Source organism: Siniperca chuatsi, linkage group LG22 (genome assembly GCF_020085105.1).
Source record: "Siniperca chuatsi isolate FFG_IHB_CAS linkage group LG22, ASM2008510v1, whole genome shotgun sequence".
Lineage (NCBI taxonomy): Eukaryota > Metazoa > Chordata > Actinopteri > Centrarchiformes > Sinipercidae > Siniperca > Siniperca chuatsi.
Window position 1 is genome coordinate 22,622,566 of NC_058063.1, and position 16,228 is coordinate 22,638,793.

Here is a 16,228-nt window from a genome sequence, read left to right on the forward strand (position 1 = left end):
ACGAAAACACAGAGACGCAGAGAGAGACGAAGACACAGAGAGACGAAGACACAGAGAGACGAAGACACAGAGAGAGAGACATCAAAGCAACAACATCAGCAGGTTCACTCCGTCTTCAGCCAACTAATGGAAGCAAAGCACCAACATGGACGTAGCAGGAGGTGCGAGAGGAGAGAGAGAGGAGAGGAGAGGAGAGGAGGAGAGAGGAGAGGAGGAGGAGAGAGAGAGGAGAGAGAGAGGAGAGGAGGAGAGAGGCGAGAGGAGGAGAGGAGAGAGAGAGAGGAGGAGAGAGAGAGAGAGAGAGGAGAGAGAGAGAGAGGAGAGAGAGAGAGAGAGAGACAGAGGAGAGGAGAGGTTCAGGAGGAGGAGGAGGGAGAGCAGGAGAGGAGAGGAGGAGGTGCGAGAGAGAGAGAGAGAGGAGAGGAGGAGAGGAGAGGAGAGGGAGAGAGAGAGAGGAGGAGAGAGAGGAGAGGAGAGAGAGAGAGAGAGAGGAGAGAGAGAGGAGGAGAGAGAGAGGAGAGGAGGAGGAGGAGAGAGGAGGAGAGAGAGGAGGAGGAGGAGAGAGAGAGAGGAGAGGTGAGGAGAGGAGAGCAGAGGAGAGGAGAGGAGAGGAGAGCAGAGGAGAGGAGGAGGAGGAGGAGAGGAAACAGGAGAGGAGAGGAGAGGAGGAGGGGAGGAGAGGAAACAGGAGAGGAGGAGGAGGAGGAGGAGGAGGAGGAGGAGGAGGAGGAGGAGGAGGAGGAGGAGGGGGAGGAGGGGAGGAGAGGAGGAGGAGAAGAGAGAGTCAGTGTGTGCGGACCCGAGGTAAGCGTTCATGCTGTGGAGTGTTTCAGGTAACTGTTGTCTGCTGCCATCATCCACCATCTTTACTTCAGACAGGCTGGTTCTCTGAGAGGAGGAGGAGGAGGAGGAGGAGGAGGAGGAGGAGGAGGAGAGGAGAGGAGGAGGAGGAGGGGGAGGAGGAGGAGAGGAGAGAGAGAAAAGGAGAGAGGAAGCGGGAGAGGACAGGAGAGGAGAGGAGGAGGAGGAGGAGAGGAAACAGGAGAGGAGAGGAGAGGAGGAGAGGAGAGGAGAGGAAACGGGAGAGGAGAGGAGAGGAGGAGGAGAGCAGAGGAGAGGAGGAGGAGGAGGAGGAGAGGAAACAGGAGAGGGAGAGAGGAGAGGAGGAGGAGAGCAGAGGAGAGGAGGAGGAGGAGAGCAGAGGAGAGGAGGAGGAGAGCAGAGGAGAGAGAGGAGGAGAGAGGAGGAGAGCAGAGGAGAGGGAGGAGGAGGAGGAGGAGGAGGAGAGCAGAGGAGGAGGAGGAGGAGGAGGAGGAGGAGGAGGAGAGGAAACAGGAGAGCAGAGGGGAGGAGGAGGAGGAGGAGAGGAAACAGGAGAGGAGAGGAGAGGAGGAGGAGAGCAGAGGAGAGAAGAGGAGGAGGAGGAGGAGAGGGAGAGGAGGAGGAGGAGGAGGAGAGGAAACAGGAGAGGAGAGGAGGAGGAGGAGAGGATTAAATTAATAAATAGTACAAATAAAACGATGATGATGATGATGATGATGATGATGCAGTGCTGTCATTGCACAGGCCTTACATGTGGCATGAGGTCATCGCCGGTCACCACGGCGACCCTGAGGTCGAGGCCGGCCTTCCTGATAACTTCCTGTATGGCCTCAGCACAGGCCAGAGGGTTCACGCCTCCCGCGTTACTGACGACACGAATCCCTGCAGGGACGAGAGGCCGGCGTTTACACGCTACACCGTCTCTATGGTGACCGTTTGTGGTTACCGTGGAAACCGGCGGCACATTAGTCCCGACTAAACATTCATCGTCATTCAATCATCGTTATTTGTGGATCACTTTTCAAAGACCGAGAGATTTACACGAGACAGCAACTTCACAATAACGGAGAAGTACTTTCATATTTCCATTTTCTGCCACTTTACACTTCTACTCCACTACATTTATTTGATGAACTTACGCTACGTTACTTTACAGATACAGATTATTAATGCAAAATAAAAAATAAATAATATATTATTATTATATATACACATTGATGCATAATACATTATTCTGAAATGGACCACTCTGAGTACTTTTCATTATATCCTGATGCTGAAGGTTGATCAAGGCTCATGAAATGCATGAACACAACACAACAACACAAACACAATTTCAATTAGAATAGAATAAAACAATAAAATACAACAACGTATATAAAGTAGCACTAAAGCAAGAAATTTAAAAAAAGGAAAACTAAAATTATATTTAAAAAGGATGATATACAGTTACGCATTTACCTGAGCCGCAATGACTCGATTAGTGATCAACTATTAAATTAATCGGCAACTATTTTGATCAATCGATTCATCGTTTTGAGTCACTTTTTAAAAAAAATTAACAATCGATAATACGATAGACAGATTAATCGATAATTAAAATAATCGTCAGTTGCAGCCCTGGTATTTACCAACTAAACATTCATCATTATTTGTGGATCACTTTTCAAAGACCGAGAGATTTACACGAGAAAACAACTTTACAATAACGGAGAAGAGCGAATGGTAACAGACTAAAAATTAAAACTAAACGAAATCTAGTAAAAAGAAATTTAAAAATAAGACAAATCCAGTAAAAATCTAATGAAAAATTGAAGCAGTGTGTGTTTTAGGAGAAGATTTAAAAGACCTCAAGGGTCTCCTACTATGTACGGGCTTCAAGGTCAGAAACAGAGACGCAACTAATCAATAAGATCAGTGTGAAGAGACTAAAAACACCTGGATTTCTTGCGACGGGCCGTCCTGACAGGGATTCACTCACCTTTCCTGTGGATGTCGTTGATGAATGGAGCGAGAGCGACCTGGACAAAGTCCGGAGTGTAACCCAGATTCTACGAGAGGGGACGGGAACAAGATCATCATCTACTGCGAGTTATTACAGGAAGCACTGCACTGCCCCCTTCAGGCAGCGCGCAGTAACTACAGAAGCAGGCAGAGCGCAGTAACTACGCAGTAACTACAGAAGCAGGCAGAGCGCAGTAACTACGCAGTAACTACAGAAGCAGGCAGAGCGCAGTAACTACGCAGTAACTACGCAGTAACTACAGAAGCAGGCAGAGCGCAGTAACTACGCAGTAACTACAGAAGCAGGCAGAGCGCAGTAACTACGCAGTAACTACAGAAGCAGGCAGAGCGCAGTAACTACGCAGTAACTACAGAAGCAGGCAGAGCGCAGTAACTATGCAGTAACTACAGAAGCAGGCAGAGCGCAGTAACTACAGAAGCAGGCAGAGCGCAGTAACTACGCAGTAACTACAGAAGCAGGCAGAGCGCAGTAACTACAGAAGCAGGCAGAGCGCAGTAACTACGCAGTAACTACAGAAGCAGGCAGAGCGCAGTAACTACGCAGTAACTACAGAAGCAGGCAGAGCGCAGTAACTACGCAGTAACTACAGAAGCAGGCAGGCGCAGTAACTACGCAGTAACTACAGAAGCAGGCAGAGCGCAGTAACTACGCAGTAACTACAGAAGCAGGCAGAGCGCAGTAACTACGCAGTAACTACAGAAGCAGGCAGAGCGCAGTAACTACAGAAGCAGGCAGAGCGCGGTAACTACGCAGTAACTACAGAAGCAGGCAGAGCGCAGTAACTACGCAGGTAACTACAGAAGCAGGCAGAGCGCAGTAACTACGCAGTAACTACAGAAGCAGGCAGAGCGCAGTAACTACGCAGTAACTACAGAAGCAGGCAGAGCGCAGTAACTAGGCAGTAACTACAGAAGCAGGCAGAGCGCAGTAACTACGCAGTAACTACAGAAGCAGGCAGAGCGCAGTAACTACGCAGTAACTACAGAAGCAGGCAGAGCGCAGTAACTACGCAGTAACTACAGAAGCAGGCAGAGCGCAGTAACTACAGAAGCAGGCAGAGCGCAGTAACTACGCAGTAACTACAGAAGCAGGCAGAGCGCAGTAACTACAGAAGCAGGCAGAGCGCAGTAACTACAGAAGCAGGCAGAGCGCAGTAACTACGCAGTAACTACAGAAGCAGGCAGAGCGCAGTAACTACGCAGTAACTACAGAAGCAGGCAGAGCGCAGTAACTACAGAAGCAGGCAGAGCGCAGTAACTACGCAGTAACTACAGAAGCAGGCAGAGCGCAGTAACTACAGAAGCAGGCAGAGCGCAGTAACTACAGAAGCAGGCAGAGCGCAGTAACTACGCAGTAACTACAGAAGCAGTGGACGTCAAACTGTGAAACAGATAGAAAGGTTGGAACGACTTCATTTGACGTCTTTTTACGCTGATTATTTTACCCCAAAACAGTCACTGCCATAGAACCAACATAATACCTGAAAACTGCAGATATACTGCAGTATCTACCAACATGTGCTCTCTCTTTACACTTTAAGAAGAGTAAATTTGATTATTATTTACAGTCCATAGCTTATAGGAATTGAGTGTTTGTGTTTCTATCTGTCCGAGTACTATTAGTATTTATATTGAAGTCAATATCATACATTTACAATTTAATACATGCAAGTATGTGATTTAAAGGAAGCTTAACCAACAAATCACATGAAATTCACTGGAGTCAAAAAACGAGACGGCAGCTACTGAAAGCTAGCTACCTTAATGCTAAGCTAGCTTAGTAGGAGTGTAGCTGTTTTTTATCCTCGTCTGTAATGAACTTATTCAGCTGCAGCCTTATTTAATTATGTGGAATAAAACACTGAATAACCAAAATGTCAGTTACATACAACAACTAAACTTTCTCACAAGCTAGCTTTCACTTGATTTAGCCCACTTACTTTAGCTGTCTTTCTATTGCAGAGTGCAGTAATACACAGCCAGAGGGCAGTAATACGCAGCCAGAGTGCAGTAATACACAGCCAGAGGGCAGTAATACGCAGCCAGAGTGCAGTAATACGCAGCCAGAGTGCAGTAATACGCAGCCAGAGAGCAGTAATACGCAGCCAGAGTGCAGTAATACGCAGCCAGAGAGCAGTAATACGCAGCCAGAGAGCAGTAATACGCAGCCAGAGTGCAGTAATACGCAGCCAGAGAGCAGTAATACGCAGCCAGAGTGCAGTAATACGCAGCCAGAGAGCAGTAATACGCAGCCAGAGGGCAGTAATACGCAGCCAGAGTGCAGTAATACGCAGCCAGAGGGCAGTAATACGCAGCCAGAGTGCAGTAATACGCAGCCAGAGTGCAGTAATACGCAGCCAGAGGGCAGTAATACGCAGCCAGAGGGCAGTAATACGCAGCCAGAGGGCAGTAATACGCAGCCAGAGGGCAGTGTACGCAGCAAGAGCGCAGTAATACGCAGCAAGAGCGCAGTAATACGCAGCCAGAGGGCAGTAATACGCAGCCAGAGCGCAGTAATACGCAGCCAGAGCGCAGTAATACGCAGCCAGAGTATATATATATATATATATATATATATATATATATATAGTAAAAACAGATACAAAGTCAGAAACAGGTTTTATTTAACTCAATTTTGACCAGATCATTTCTTACCAAGTATGTAGTTACTGCGTTTCGCCTTTGCAGGGCAGTACAGGTCTCATGGTAAGTACATGCACATCAATGCACACAACACATTCGGAGAGTGAAGGGAATCTGCACGCCAAATGTACGGACTTTCAAATTTCTAATACTTCCAAACAGATGAAACAATTTTAAACGTTTTTTAAAAAAACTAGACTACAGATATACTGCATGTAATAACAGTTTCTTGGTGACTATTCAACGAGCAGCACATCGGTCCCGATTAAACATTCAAAAGGCATTTTTAGATCTTCGTATTTGCTATAAAAGACGGCAGATTATTACGCGTGCACGATGCAGTAACTTGGTGTGTAAAGATGCGTGACTCACAGGCATCTTGGCCTTGGCGGCGGTGAGCAGAGACATGGTGATCTCACTGAGGTAGTCAAACACCAGGAAGTCCAGCTTCCCGCTGTAGATCAGCTGAGGCACTGAAAACACACACACACACACACACACACACACACACACACACACACACACACACACACACGAGAGGAGATTAAACAGCAAAGCAAGGCACTAACACTTCCAGGGTCGGGGGTTTGATTGCCATTTCTAAAGTGGTGGAAAAGAGCTCGTTCCTACTTTTAATTGTTTCCTACGTATATTATTTATTGGCGGCTGTGACGTTTTTGTAAATCGTTCACATTTTGCAGGCTCTAAGAAGTCAGAAATGTCAACAACATGGTTTGACTGGAGTCAAATCAAGTTTTATAACTTTTCGCCCGTCTGATTTGTTCGTTTTGCTGTCTTTATAAGCCCACATTTGCGGTCACGAGTCACCCAAAACCTTCACAGATTGCATTTTGTAACTTTACACGTGGAGTACTTTATCAACCGTACCTGAACTGTTTCAACCGTTTCTTCATTTACAAACGGCCCTGGACTATCGCGAAAAAGAAAGTGTGCAGTGCATTCATATCTGAAGCTAAGAAGAGAAACTACATTTACTCAAGTACTACTTACTTACTTAAATACAATTTTGTACTTGCACTTTACTTGAATATTTCCATTTTCTGCCACTTTACACTTCTACGCCACTAATATATTTGATGAACTTGCGCTAAGTTACTTTACAGATACAGATTATTAATGCAAAATATTAAATAAATAATATATTATTATTATATATACACATTAATGCATAACACATTATTCTGAAATGGACCGTTCTGAGTACTTTTCATTATATCCTGATGCTGAAGGTTGATCAAGGCTCATGAAATGCAGCTGAGGCCTCCTCCGCGCTACACAGCTTCAGTTAGAATAAAACAATAAAATACACAAACGTATATAAAGTAGCACTAAAGCAAGAGATTAAAATAAGGAAAACTAGAATTATATTTAAAAAGGAAGATATACAGTTACGCATTTACCTGAGCGGCAATGACTCGATTAGTGATCAACTATTAAAATTAATCGGCAACTATTTTGATCAATCGATTCATCGTTTTGAGTCGCTTTTTTAAAAATTTTTAATCTTTGGGTTGTGGACAAAACGAGACATTTGAGGACGTCGCTTTGGGAAACAGCGATCTACATCTATCACCATTTTATGGACCAAACAACTAATCGATAATACGAGCGACAGATTAATCGATAATGAAAATAATCGGCAGTTGCAGCCCTGGTATTTACAGTACATACATATACACACAAGAATATGTGCAGTATCAGTGTAATATGCAAGTTATACTACAAGAAATAATTTGAGGTAGTAGTGGGAGTGAGGGTACTTTAGTACTTTTACTGAAGTAAATAATAATAAAACTTTATTTATAGAGCACTTATCAAAACAAAGTGCTTCACAACAAGAGAAATAAAATGATGAAATATAAAGAAATAAAATACACAAAAGCAGTAAAATAAACAGTTCAGGTAAAATCAGGATCTGCTTTCAGATAAAAATGTGTTTTGAGACGAGACTTAAACGAAGACTCTGACTCAGACAGCCTGATGTCTTCGGGCAGGTTGTTCCAGAGCCTCGGGGCCCTGATGGCCAAAGCTCCGTCCCCCTTAGTTTCCATCCTGGACTCAGGAACAGACAGGAGACCCCTGCCCGAAGATCTCAGACTACGTGAAGGTTCATAAGGGATTACAAGGTCTAAGATATAGTCTGGAGCCATGAAGAGCCTTAAAAGTCATCAACAAGATCTTAAAATCAATCCTGAAACCAACAGGGAGCCGATGTAAAGAGGCTGAACCAGGTGTGATGTGGTCGCACCTCTCGGTCCTGGTTTACAGCCGAGCAGCTGAGTCCTGTACAGTCTGCAGTCTGTCAGAGTTTTTAGATTAAAACAAGTGAACAGGCTGTTACAATAATCGAGGCGTGAGGAGATAAAAGCATGAACAACAGTTTCTGCATCACTAAGATTTAAAGTAGATCGGATTTTTGATTCTGAGGTGATTAAAAACATGATTGGATGAGCTTAGTGAGATGTTGCTCAAAACATAAACTGCTATCAAACAGGACACCAAGATTTCCTGCAACAGGCTTGATGTGTTGTGACAGGTCACCAGCAGGTGGCAGCATTTGTTTAGTGATGAGTTGGGCCCAATAACAAGGATTAAACTTCTGAAGGCTGGTCTTTTACCTGTAACAGAGTATTTCTACACTGTGGTACTGCAACTTTTGCTAAAGTAAAAGTACTTCTTGCACCACTGGAAGAGATAAAAAAGAAAGCTTTACTCTGCGTGAAATACACTTTCTTAAAAACAACAACAGGTTTGCTTCAGAGTCCATTTAGAAAACACCTGTTGAAATGTGTATTTTTTAGCATAATGAAGCTAATGCTACTCTGTTAGCTTGCTGCTGTACCTGAGGTGGCCGTGTCCCCCCAGAAGCCAGAGGCGCAGCCGATCCGGACCGGCTCGGTCCTGGCAGAACTTGTGTAACCTCTGGAGCCGGTTTTGTGTTGATGTGTTACACTCGATGAGGACTCAGCAGACGAGCCAAAGTGCAAAAACCTGAAGTTAAAACACAAACTGACGCACTTTTCTGAGCTTCTGCCGCGCGACAACCGCCTGAGGGCTGAAGGCGCGTGACGGAGTAAACGTGGGAAACTAGGCATCGTTTATAAATGTGTTTTAAAAATGGAGAAAAGACAAAATAGGGATGAATCTACTCTGACAAGTTCAAGGTACACTGGTCCATCCGCAAAAACAATCCGACAGGAAACACGTCAAGGAATGGGTTCCGTCCATCCGGGGTTTTTCCCGCCTCTCTCTCTGATTGGACAAGGAAGCATTCAGCTCCTATACTGAGGGAAAAGTACTAATACCACACTGTAAAATCCCATCACAAGTAAAAGTAAATGTTACTAGGTATAATCGGGAAAATGTGCTTCAAATATTAAAAATATGCAGAAAAATCCATAAAAACAATCCGACAGGAAACAAGCCAAGGAATGGGTTCCGCCCATCCGGGGTTTTTCCCGCCTCTCTCTCTGATTGGACAAGGAAGCATTCAGCTCCTATACTGAGGGAAAAGTACTAATACCACACTGTAAAAAAAAAAAACATCACAAGTAAAAGTAAATGTTACTGGGTATAATCAGGAAAATGTGCTTCAAATATTAAAAGTATGCAGAAAAATATCATTAGATTCAGGCCTAAGCAACACAGAGTAGCTTAAATTTCTGAGTTCTCAGACCATTTTCACAATTGAGAATGACTTCTGGATGGGAGCCGAAACGTCTTGATTCTGAAAACAGTGTCCAGACGACTACGACTGAAACCTTTTCTACGATGGACCACTCCTGGACGAATGAGGGACTACACCGGATTGATTGTTTGGTTTGTAAAACTCGTGAAAACAGTGAGAAACGCCGTCACGACGACCCAGAGCCCAAAGTGACGCCTTCACCGTGTCGTCGTGTCCGACCGACAGTCCAAAGCTCGACGTTATTAACAAAACATTACAGTTATTACAGTAGTTCGGAGGAAAAGCAGCACATCTGAGAAGCTGCAACCAGGAAGTGTTTTTACATTAAAAAGTGACCAAACGATCAAAATAGTCGCCAATTAATTTTCTGTCAATCGACTAATCATTTCAGCTGTAGCCTATTTGTACATTTTCATATGTTTTTTTTTTTTTTGCAAAGATTTTAATTTGTAAAGTAACTAAAGCTGTCAGACAAGTGTAGTGACGTAAAAAGTACAATATTTCCCTCTGAGATGTGGCGGACTGGAAGTAGAAAGTGGCAAAATACTCAAGTAAAGTACAAGTACCTTAAATTTGCACTTCAATGCAATACTTAGTCACTTTCCACCACTGGTTTCTGACTTGTTTGATAAATATTTTACCATAAGAGCTTCATGTCATGTTTGTGCAGGTAATGATGGTGTTGCAGTACCACTGTGAGGTTGGCTGTCCCGGCACGGTTACCTGTGCAAAACACTTTCAGAATATTTTGCTATAAATACACCGGCTCTGGGAATAGTGATAACATCATCAGTGGTTTGGCATCATGCAAACAACTTGTGTGTGCTTATTTCTCTCTCACGCAGACAAAAAACAACACAAAGACCAACAGTCAATCATCAGGACATCTGTTCACAGCAGCCAAGTTATTGTTGGACACAGATATCAGAAATAAAAACTGCTCACAAGGTTGGTCTACTTTACTTTTTTTTAATGGATGTAAGATTTAATAATATTTAGATTAAGGCCAACTAACATTTGGATTTACAGAATACAGTAAAAGTAACTGGAACTCAATGACTACGATTAATTACGTCACCTATTATCAATTCATGTTTGGCTTGACGGAGAGAAGAAAACAAAACACTTAATGCATTTCTTTGCCTTCTTGTTTTTTAATGTGAAGTCCACTTTGGACGAGTCAGCCGAGTTGTGATCACTGTGCAGATATTATGTTTTTACAAATGAAAATCAGGGATTTTCCAGTGTATTATATAAATAAGTTTTTCTCCTCCGATGCAGATACATCAATAGATGTTTCTGCTCAGTTTCAAGGATTAGCATTCTTGAAGTTTATCTAACAGAATATGTTGAATAGTTCATGACGACATTTTAAATTCTAACCTTCATGGTGGCCAAAGAATATTATACCCATTATGTTTTAATACAGATTTCGATCCATCTGGCTCATGCATTTTACATATTATAAATAGCTCATTGGTTTCTGGCTGTGTCCCCCCCATTTCAAACTTGCCATTTTTAATCCCACTTAAAGAAACCAAATTTTGAGCCTAGTGGTGGAATATAGCTAAGTACATTTGCTCAAGTACTGTACTTACCGTAAGTACAAATTTGAGGTACTTGTACTTGAGTATTTCCATTTTATGCAACTTTATACTTCTACTCTACTACACTACATTTCAGATTATACTATTGAATTGTTTACTTCACTGCATGTTTCTGACAGCTTTAGTTACTTTCCAGATGACATTATGTTTTTCATCCTCTTCCTGTCCAGTGAGACGGTGTAGTCCCTCATTCGTCCAGGAGTGATCTATCGTAGAAAAGGTTTCAGTCGTAGTCATCTGGACGCTGTTTTCAGAATCAAGACGTTTCGGCTCCCATCCGGAAGTCATTCTCAATTGTGAAAAATTGGACGGGAACTAGAAATTTAAGCTACTCTGTGGTACATAAGCCCCGCCCTCAGGAAGGAGTCTACCTGAGTATCTGTTAATAGCTAGTTTCACCTGAAACTGACCTAATAGTTTCCATGATGGCCCAGTAATCAGTAATCAGGCCTATTGTTTTCTGGCTGCACCTCCCTCATCACTGTTAAGTACCTGATTAGCATGTGATTGGCGTGACCAAGGTGATAATACACTCTGATAGACTTTGGGCAGATTGAATCTCAGACCACCATTTCTGTTTAAAGAGGAGTTTTCTTTTTTCACAAAAATGGCTTCTTTGACTCCTCTTTCAAACCAACTCTTCTCTCTACTTAGAATCTTCACCTCGCTGTCTTCAAATGTGCGGTTTGTAGCTTTTAGATGCAAATGCACGGCGCTCTGCAATCCTGAGTTAGCGTGTCGTCTGTGCTGATAAAGTCTTTTGTGAAGTGGCTGTTTGGACTACCGGATGGGAGCCGAAACGTCTTGATTCTGAAAACAGTGTCCAGATGACTACGACTGAAACCTTTTCTACGATTCCTGTCCAGTGAAAACCATGTATTTCCAGATTTTTAATGTTTGTGATAAACTAAAAGGATTAAGATCCTTTGTGTTGAGAAAACTCTCCTCCTCCTGAAGCTGAATAAACTCTTTAACCCCCCCTCGGATCAGCTGGAAAACGCATCGTCACAGAGCTGAAAACAGGCTGTTTTTCTGAGCTCATGAAAAGTTTAATTTTTAGAGATACGTGGTTCTCACAGGACGGCGACGCTACAAACACACAATGATCTTATAGACCATGATGCATTGCTGTAGATTAAACTACCCAGCAGTATATAAAGTAGTTAAAATGAGCTCAACCTGAAACATCTGCAGCATTAAAATGCAACTCACACATTAATGCAGCAGGAATATGAATCCAGAAACATCAGATATAACAGGAAACACTGCCCGGAGCATTTTGTTGTGTACAATGTTGTGGTTTTACAAGTGGTTATGTGCGGGCCTGTTTGTTGGACTTCCTGGAGTCTTGTCAAGATATGACGTGTTAATCAGTGAGCTTTAGAGGTGCTGGTAGATGGATTTTGTTACCTTTGGACAGTGCAAGGCTAGCTGTTTCCCCTGCTTCTAGTCTTTTGCAGTCAGGCTAACTGTCTCCTGGCTGTAGCTTCATATTTGATGGACAGATATGAGAGTGGTATCGATCTGGTCACGTAACTCTCGGCAAGAAAGCAAATAAGCGTATTTCCCAAAATGTCAAACTATTGCTTTAAGTCTGACTTTGCTCGTCTGTCATTTTAAGCAAGGCTTCCTCTTCTAATGCTAATTTCACTTGAGGTGTGCCCCAAGGCTCAGTTTAAGGTCCTTTATAGTTTAAAATATACATGCTTTCTCTTGGGTACCTTTTTGCAAATATTCATTTTCATGATATGCAAACGACACCCAGCTTTATCTACCAGTCATAACTGGTTACACCATCCTGTTTATTTCTGCCTATTGAGCGATAGAGCAAAAGACCAACTGACATTACAGTACAGGTGAACAGTTTTATGAGATAGATTTACTTTAGATAGTATAAATGACTGTGAACCAGCTACAGTGATGTGTCATGTGCATGTTGTGGACCATAAAAATGACCATGTAACAGGCACAAAACAGATGGATAGTGGAAACATTAAATAATAATAGAATGCATACTATATTTAAATCTACGATAATATTAGATTTTCTTTACACTTGTGGACCCAAGTTTAACTACTGTGTTAGCAACCGGCATCTGCTTTGTTGTTTCTGAAATTTTCAACCTTAAGGGATGTGTTCTATACACAGTCCACTCCACCCCTGGAGCCAACAAATGGAAAGATAATTTTTCCTGGCCATGAGGGCACAGATCAGATTTAAACAGGTGGTCATTGGTTGTTTTGTAAAATGCAAAGAACTCCCAATTTTGTTTATTTTTCGCATATTCCAGACACACCTACATCAACCATATATGTTATGACAGGTACACCTGTGCAGTCTGTGGAGAAGCAGGAAAGGAACACAGTTTCATCAATTTGGAAAAACAAACAAAAGAAAGCTCTACTGACAAGGTTTGACTCTTTTAATGTGCTCGAATACATTTATATTCATTTGAAGTATTCTAAATAATTATCTGATCAATGGCAAGCCTATTTAGTATTATTAAATGGTCCTATTTTGATGTAAAATCCACTTTGGATAAGGCAACCAATCCATGTTCACTCTATGTTGAGGCGCAGCCGCTTCAAAAACGCCAAAACAGCTTGCGCCCTTGCTCAGTAGGTCTCTCACAGTCCAACAGCTAACTAGCTAGTTAGCCTATTTATCGGCATAGTAAACGGCATTATACTCACCAGAGAGATTCACCTGGCTGCTCAAGCAACTGGAAGAAAGTGGTAAAGTAGTAAAGCCCGCCTCTTGCTTGATTTGATTGGCTGCCGGGGCCAAGTTTGACATTGACAAGGAGTGAACTGAAAGTTTGAAAATATTAAAAATTTTATGCACGTCTAAAAACTTCTAGAAAAACGCAAATCGCGCGGCGTAAGAGAGGAGCGCAGGCCAGGCGCGCCGTACCATAGGAAAACAATGGTTTCTAGCAACGCATCTCTGTGTGATCGCCCCATTACTCTTTTTGCTCTCTTCCACAGGCCATGTCCGTCAACTCGTCTTCCTCCCTCAATGTTACCCTTGTCCCTCCTCCCCTCCCCTCCTCCAACTCCTCCATCTCACCTTTATATGTAGAATGCCTGAAATCCATGGCCAGCAATGTCATCTTTACTATGTACACCATCACCAACGTCCTCCTGCTCCCTCTCTATATCCTCATCCTCTACATGGGTTTCCAGCGATGGAGGCGTCAGTGCTCTGTGCCTGGAGGGCAGTCAACGAGCCACTCCGATTTCTTCACCTACCACATCGTCGCTGTGGAGATTTTTGGTGTCTTTGGATCACTCATCTATACTTTGGGCATTTACACCAATGGTGTGACGATGTTAACGTTTGGGATGTGTGTATCCTGCATTATTTTCCCTGGACAGACTCTGTTTCACTGCCTGACCTGTGTCGAGCGCTACCTGGCTGTTGTGCACCCCATCACCTACATGCACATGCGAGAAACAGTCGGGGTCAGGATTAGAAACATCAGCATTGTGTGTGTTTGGCTGCTGAGCTTTGGATGGATTGGGCTAACAATATTGTACTTGCCTGGTTTTCCTGCCATCCCATTCCTCTGCATGTTGGGCATCTCATTAATTGTTATATTTTTCTGCTGCCTTTCTGTTCTCTGTGTTCTGACTCATTCAGGGCCGGGGGAGGTGGGTGGGACCAGGGAGCGGGCTGACCAATCAAAACACAGAGCTTTCCACATCATCTGTGCCATATTGGGAGTGCTGCTGTTGAGGTTTTTCGGGCTTCTGGTTATTTTAGTCTTGCCCCATTTTCATGGGATTCGTTTAGAAGATTTGTGTGGGTTGATGGATTCTGGAATCTATTTGACTGTGCCCAGCAGTCTGGTTCTGCCTCTGCTGTTCCTACACAAGACAGGAAAACTGGCGTGCTGTAGGCACAGCGTTGAATCAGGATAAGGATTCAAGCGAGCAGCCAATTTAATATGGTTGTTCATTCAATATTTCTGTGTTTTAGCGGCCACCAAGTCTGCCTTTCTGCCAGCAAGTCTAAGTAGTTTCGGTGCCTAAACCTAACCAAACTGTGACCGTTTAGGCACCAAAAGTACTTGGTTAGGTTTGGGTTAAAGTAACATGGGACAGGAACAGCTGTCTCCTGAGTGGAAGTCCTGTGTTTGACCCATCCATCCACCCTGACCTGCTCCCTGTGCAGACTTTTTTGCTCTTCATACTACGTCACCTGACTTCCTAAAGTCTTTCAGGCAGAAAGGCTTGAAGGCTAACTTCTCTCATGTGTACACCGCATCACATGTTGAACAACATGGCTTGACAAACGAGGCGAGTCCATGGGCGAGTCGAGGGGTCGAGGCCGGCTCAGGCAGGGCAGTGTGGAGGTTTTTAGACAGCAGAGACAAAAAAGTTAGATCAGAAAAACAACCAACTGTTACTAATAATTGCTAATGGCTTGTTGGGTGGTTGATTACATTTTCAAAGTAGTAGGATGTCACTATATTGTTACTAAGGCTATCAGTACTATTAATTTATTACTTAATATTGCTAGTTTGTAGGAACTATTTTCTTTCTACCGATAGTTCCCACATGAAACTGCTCACAACAAATCTGTGGATCATCTTCAGTAACCGGGTCGGGATTTCTGGAAAGAGACGTCGCTGTTGAGTTTTTCAAATGTATTTTTTATTTGTTTTGGTGCTTTGAGCAGCACAAGCCGAGTGCCATATAGTCCCATTATATTCAATAAAAGGCAGCCATCTCTGTTTGGTGAACTGTCCCTTTAAACTGTCTGCTGCTTTTACATTTATTTTTGTAAATTTACAAATGGAAAGCCTGAGCTCTGTTTCTGAAAGAATAAACATCTTCTTTTTCTTAAATAAAATAGCCTTCTAAAGGTTTGATAATAATAATTATCATCACTGAATATTTTGTAATGTATTTTACACTTTTATTTATATATTTGTTCATTTTTTTGCGTGTGTTTTTTGTTTTCTGTGGGTTCCTATAGATTTATCATATATGTAAAACTGTGCTGATGTATATTGTTCAGTGATAAATAATAAAAGCACTGCAGGTGCAAGTTTCCAAAGGACCATTATCTTTACAGTATGTCTGCACACCTGAACATGCAAACCTTTGAGTTTATCCTTTTATCTTACTTTGTTTCTTACTTAAAGGATCTTACTAGTGTCTGGCAGGTTGTTTTGTATATTTACATTTTTGCTGACCATTTTCAAAGTATTAGATTTTTGCATGTATTTTTTTTTACTGCTGTTCCACGCAGACATTGGTTTACCACAACTGTCTCAAAAATACTACAAAGAGTAAAACACACGCTACAAATAGTACAAATAGTAAACACAGAAGAGTGAAAACACAAACATTAAGAGAAATGCGCTCAAAATTTGAATTAAAATGTATACAAATGTGAAACTACAAATATTAAA

General features: G+C 42.7%; 2 protein-coding genes across 3 annotated transcripts in view; one reads left to right on the plus strand and one right to left on the minus strand.

Annotated features, from left to right (window-relative positions):
* Positions 1–8,735, minus strand: part of lratb.1 (lecithin retinol acyltransferase b, tandem duplicate 1) — a 37,104-nt gene extending 28,369 nt beyond the window's left edge. Inside the window, exons 1-5 of the mRNA XM_044183937.1 lie at positions 8,354–8,735; positions 5,863–5,963; positions 2,804–2,873; positions 1,574–1,704; positions 800–888 (exon numbers count right to left, since the gene is read on the minus strand). Of these exons, the coding sequence (XP_044039872.1) occupies positions 800–888; positions 1,574–1,704; positions 2,804–2,873; positions 5,863–5,963; positions 8,354–8,606 (644 nt within the window). The 5' untranslated portion in view covers positions 8,607–8,735. The remainder of the gene's footprint in view (positions 1–799; positions 889–1,573; positions 1,705–2,803; positions 2,874–5,862; positions 5,964–8,353) is intronic.
* LOC122870230 (somatostatin receptor type 2-like) lies at positions 7,985–15,807 on the plus strand. 2 transcript variants are annotated; one of them, XM_044184260.1, is made up of 4 exons: positions 7,985–8,155; positions 10,045–10,147; positions 13,130–13,217; positions 13,794–15,807. In XM_044184260.1, exon 4 carries the CDS (start codon positions 13,797–13,799, stop codon positions 14,727–14,729), a length of 933 nt encoding a protein of 310 aa, XP_044040195.1. In that variant the 5' UTR covers positions 7,985–8,155; positions 10,045–10,147; positions 13,130–13,217; positions 13,794–13,796; the 3' UTR covers positions 14,730–15,807. The 2 variants fall into 2 exon arrangements, with proteins under 2 accessions (XP_044040195.1, XP_044040196.1); XM_044184261.1 differs by lacking the exons at positions 7,985–8,155; positions 10,045–10,147 and having other exon boundaries at positions 13,005–13,217.
* The last annotated feature ends 421 nt before the right edge of the window (positions 15,808–16,228 follow it).

Excerpts from the sequence above, each read along its gene's own strand:
- LOC122870230 (XM_044184260.1), top strand. The coding sequence starts at position 13,797 with ATGTCCGTCAACTCGTCTTCCTCCCTCAATGTTACCCTTGTCCCTCCT.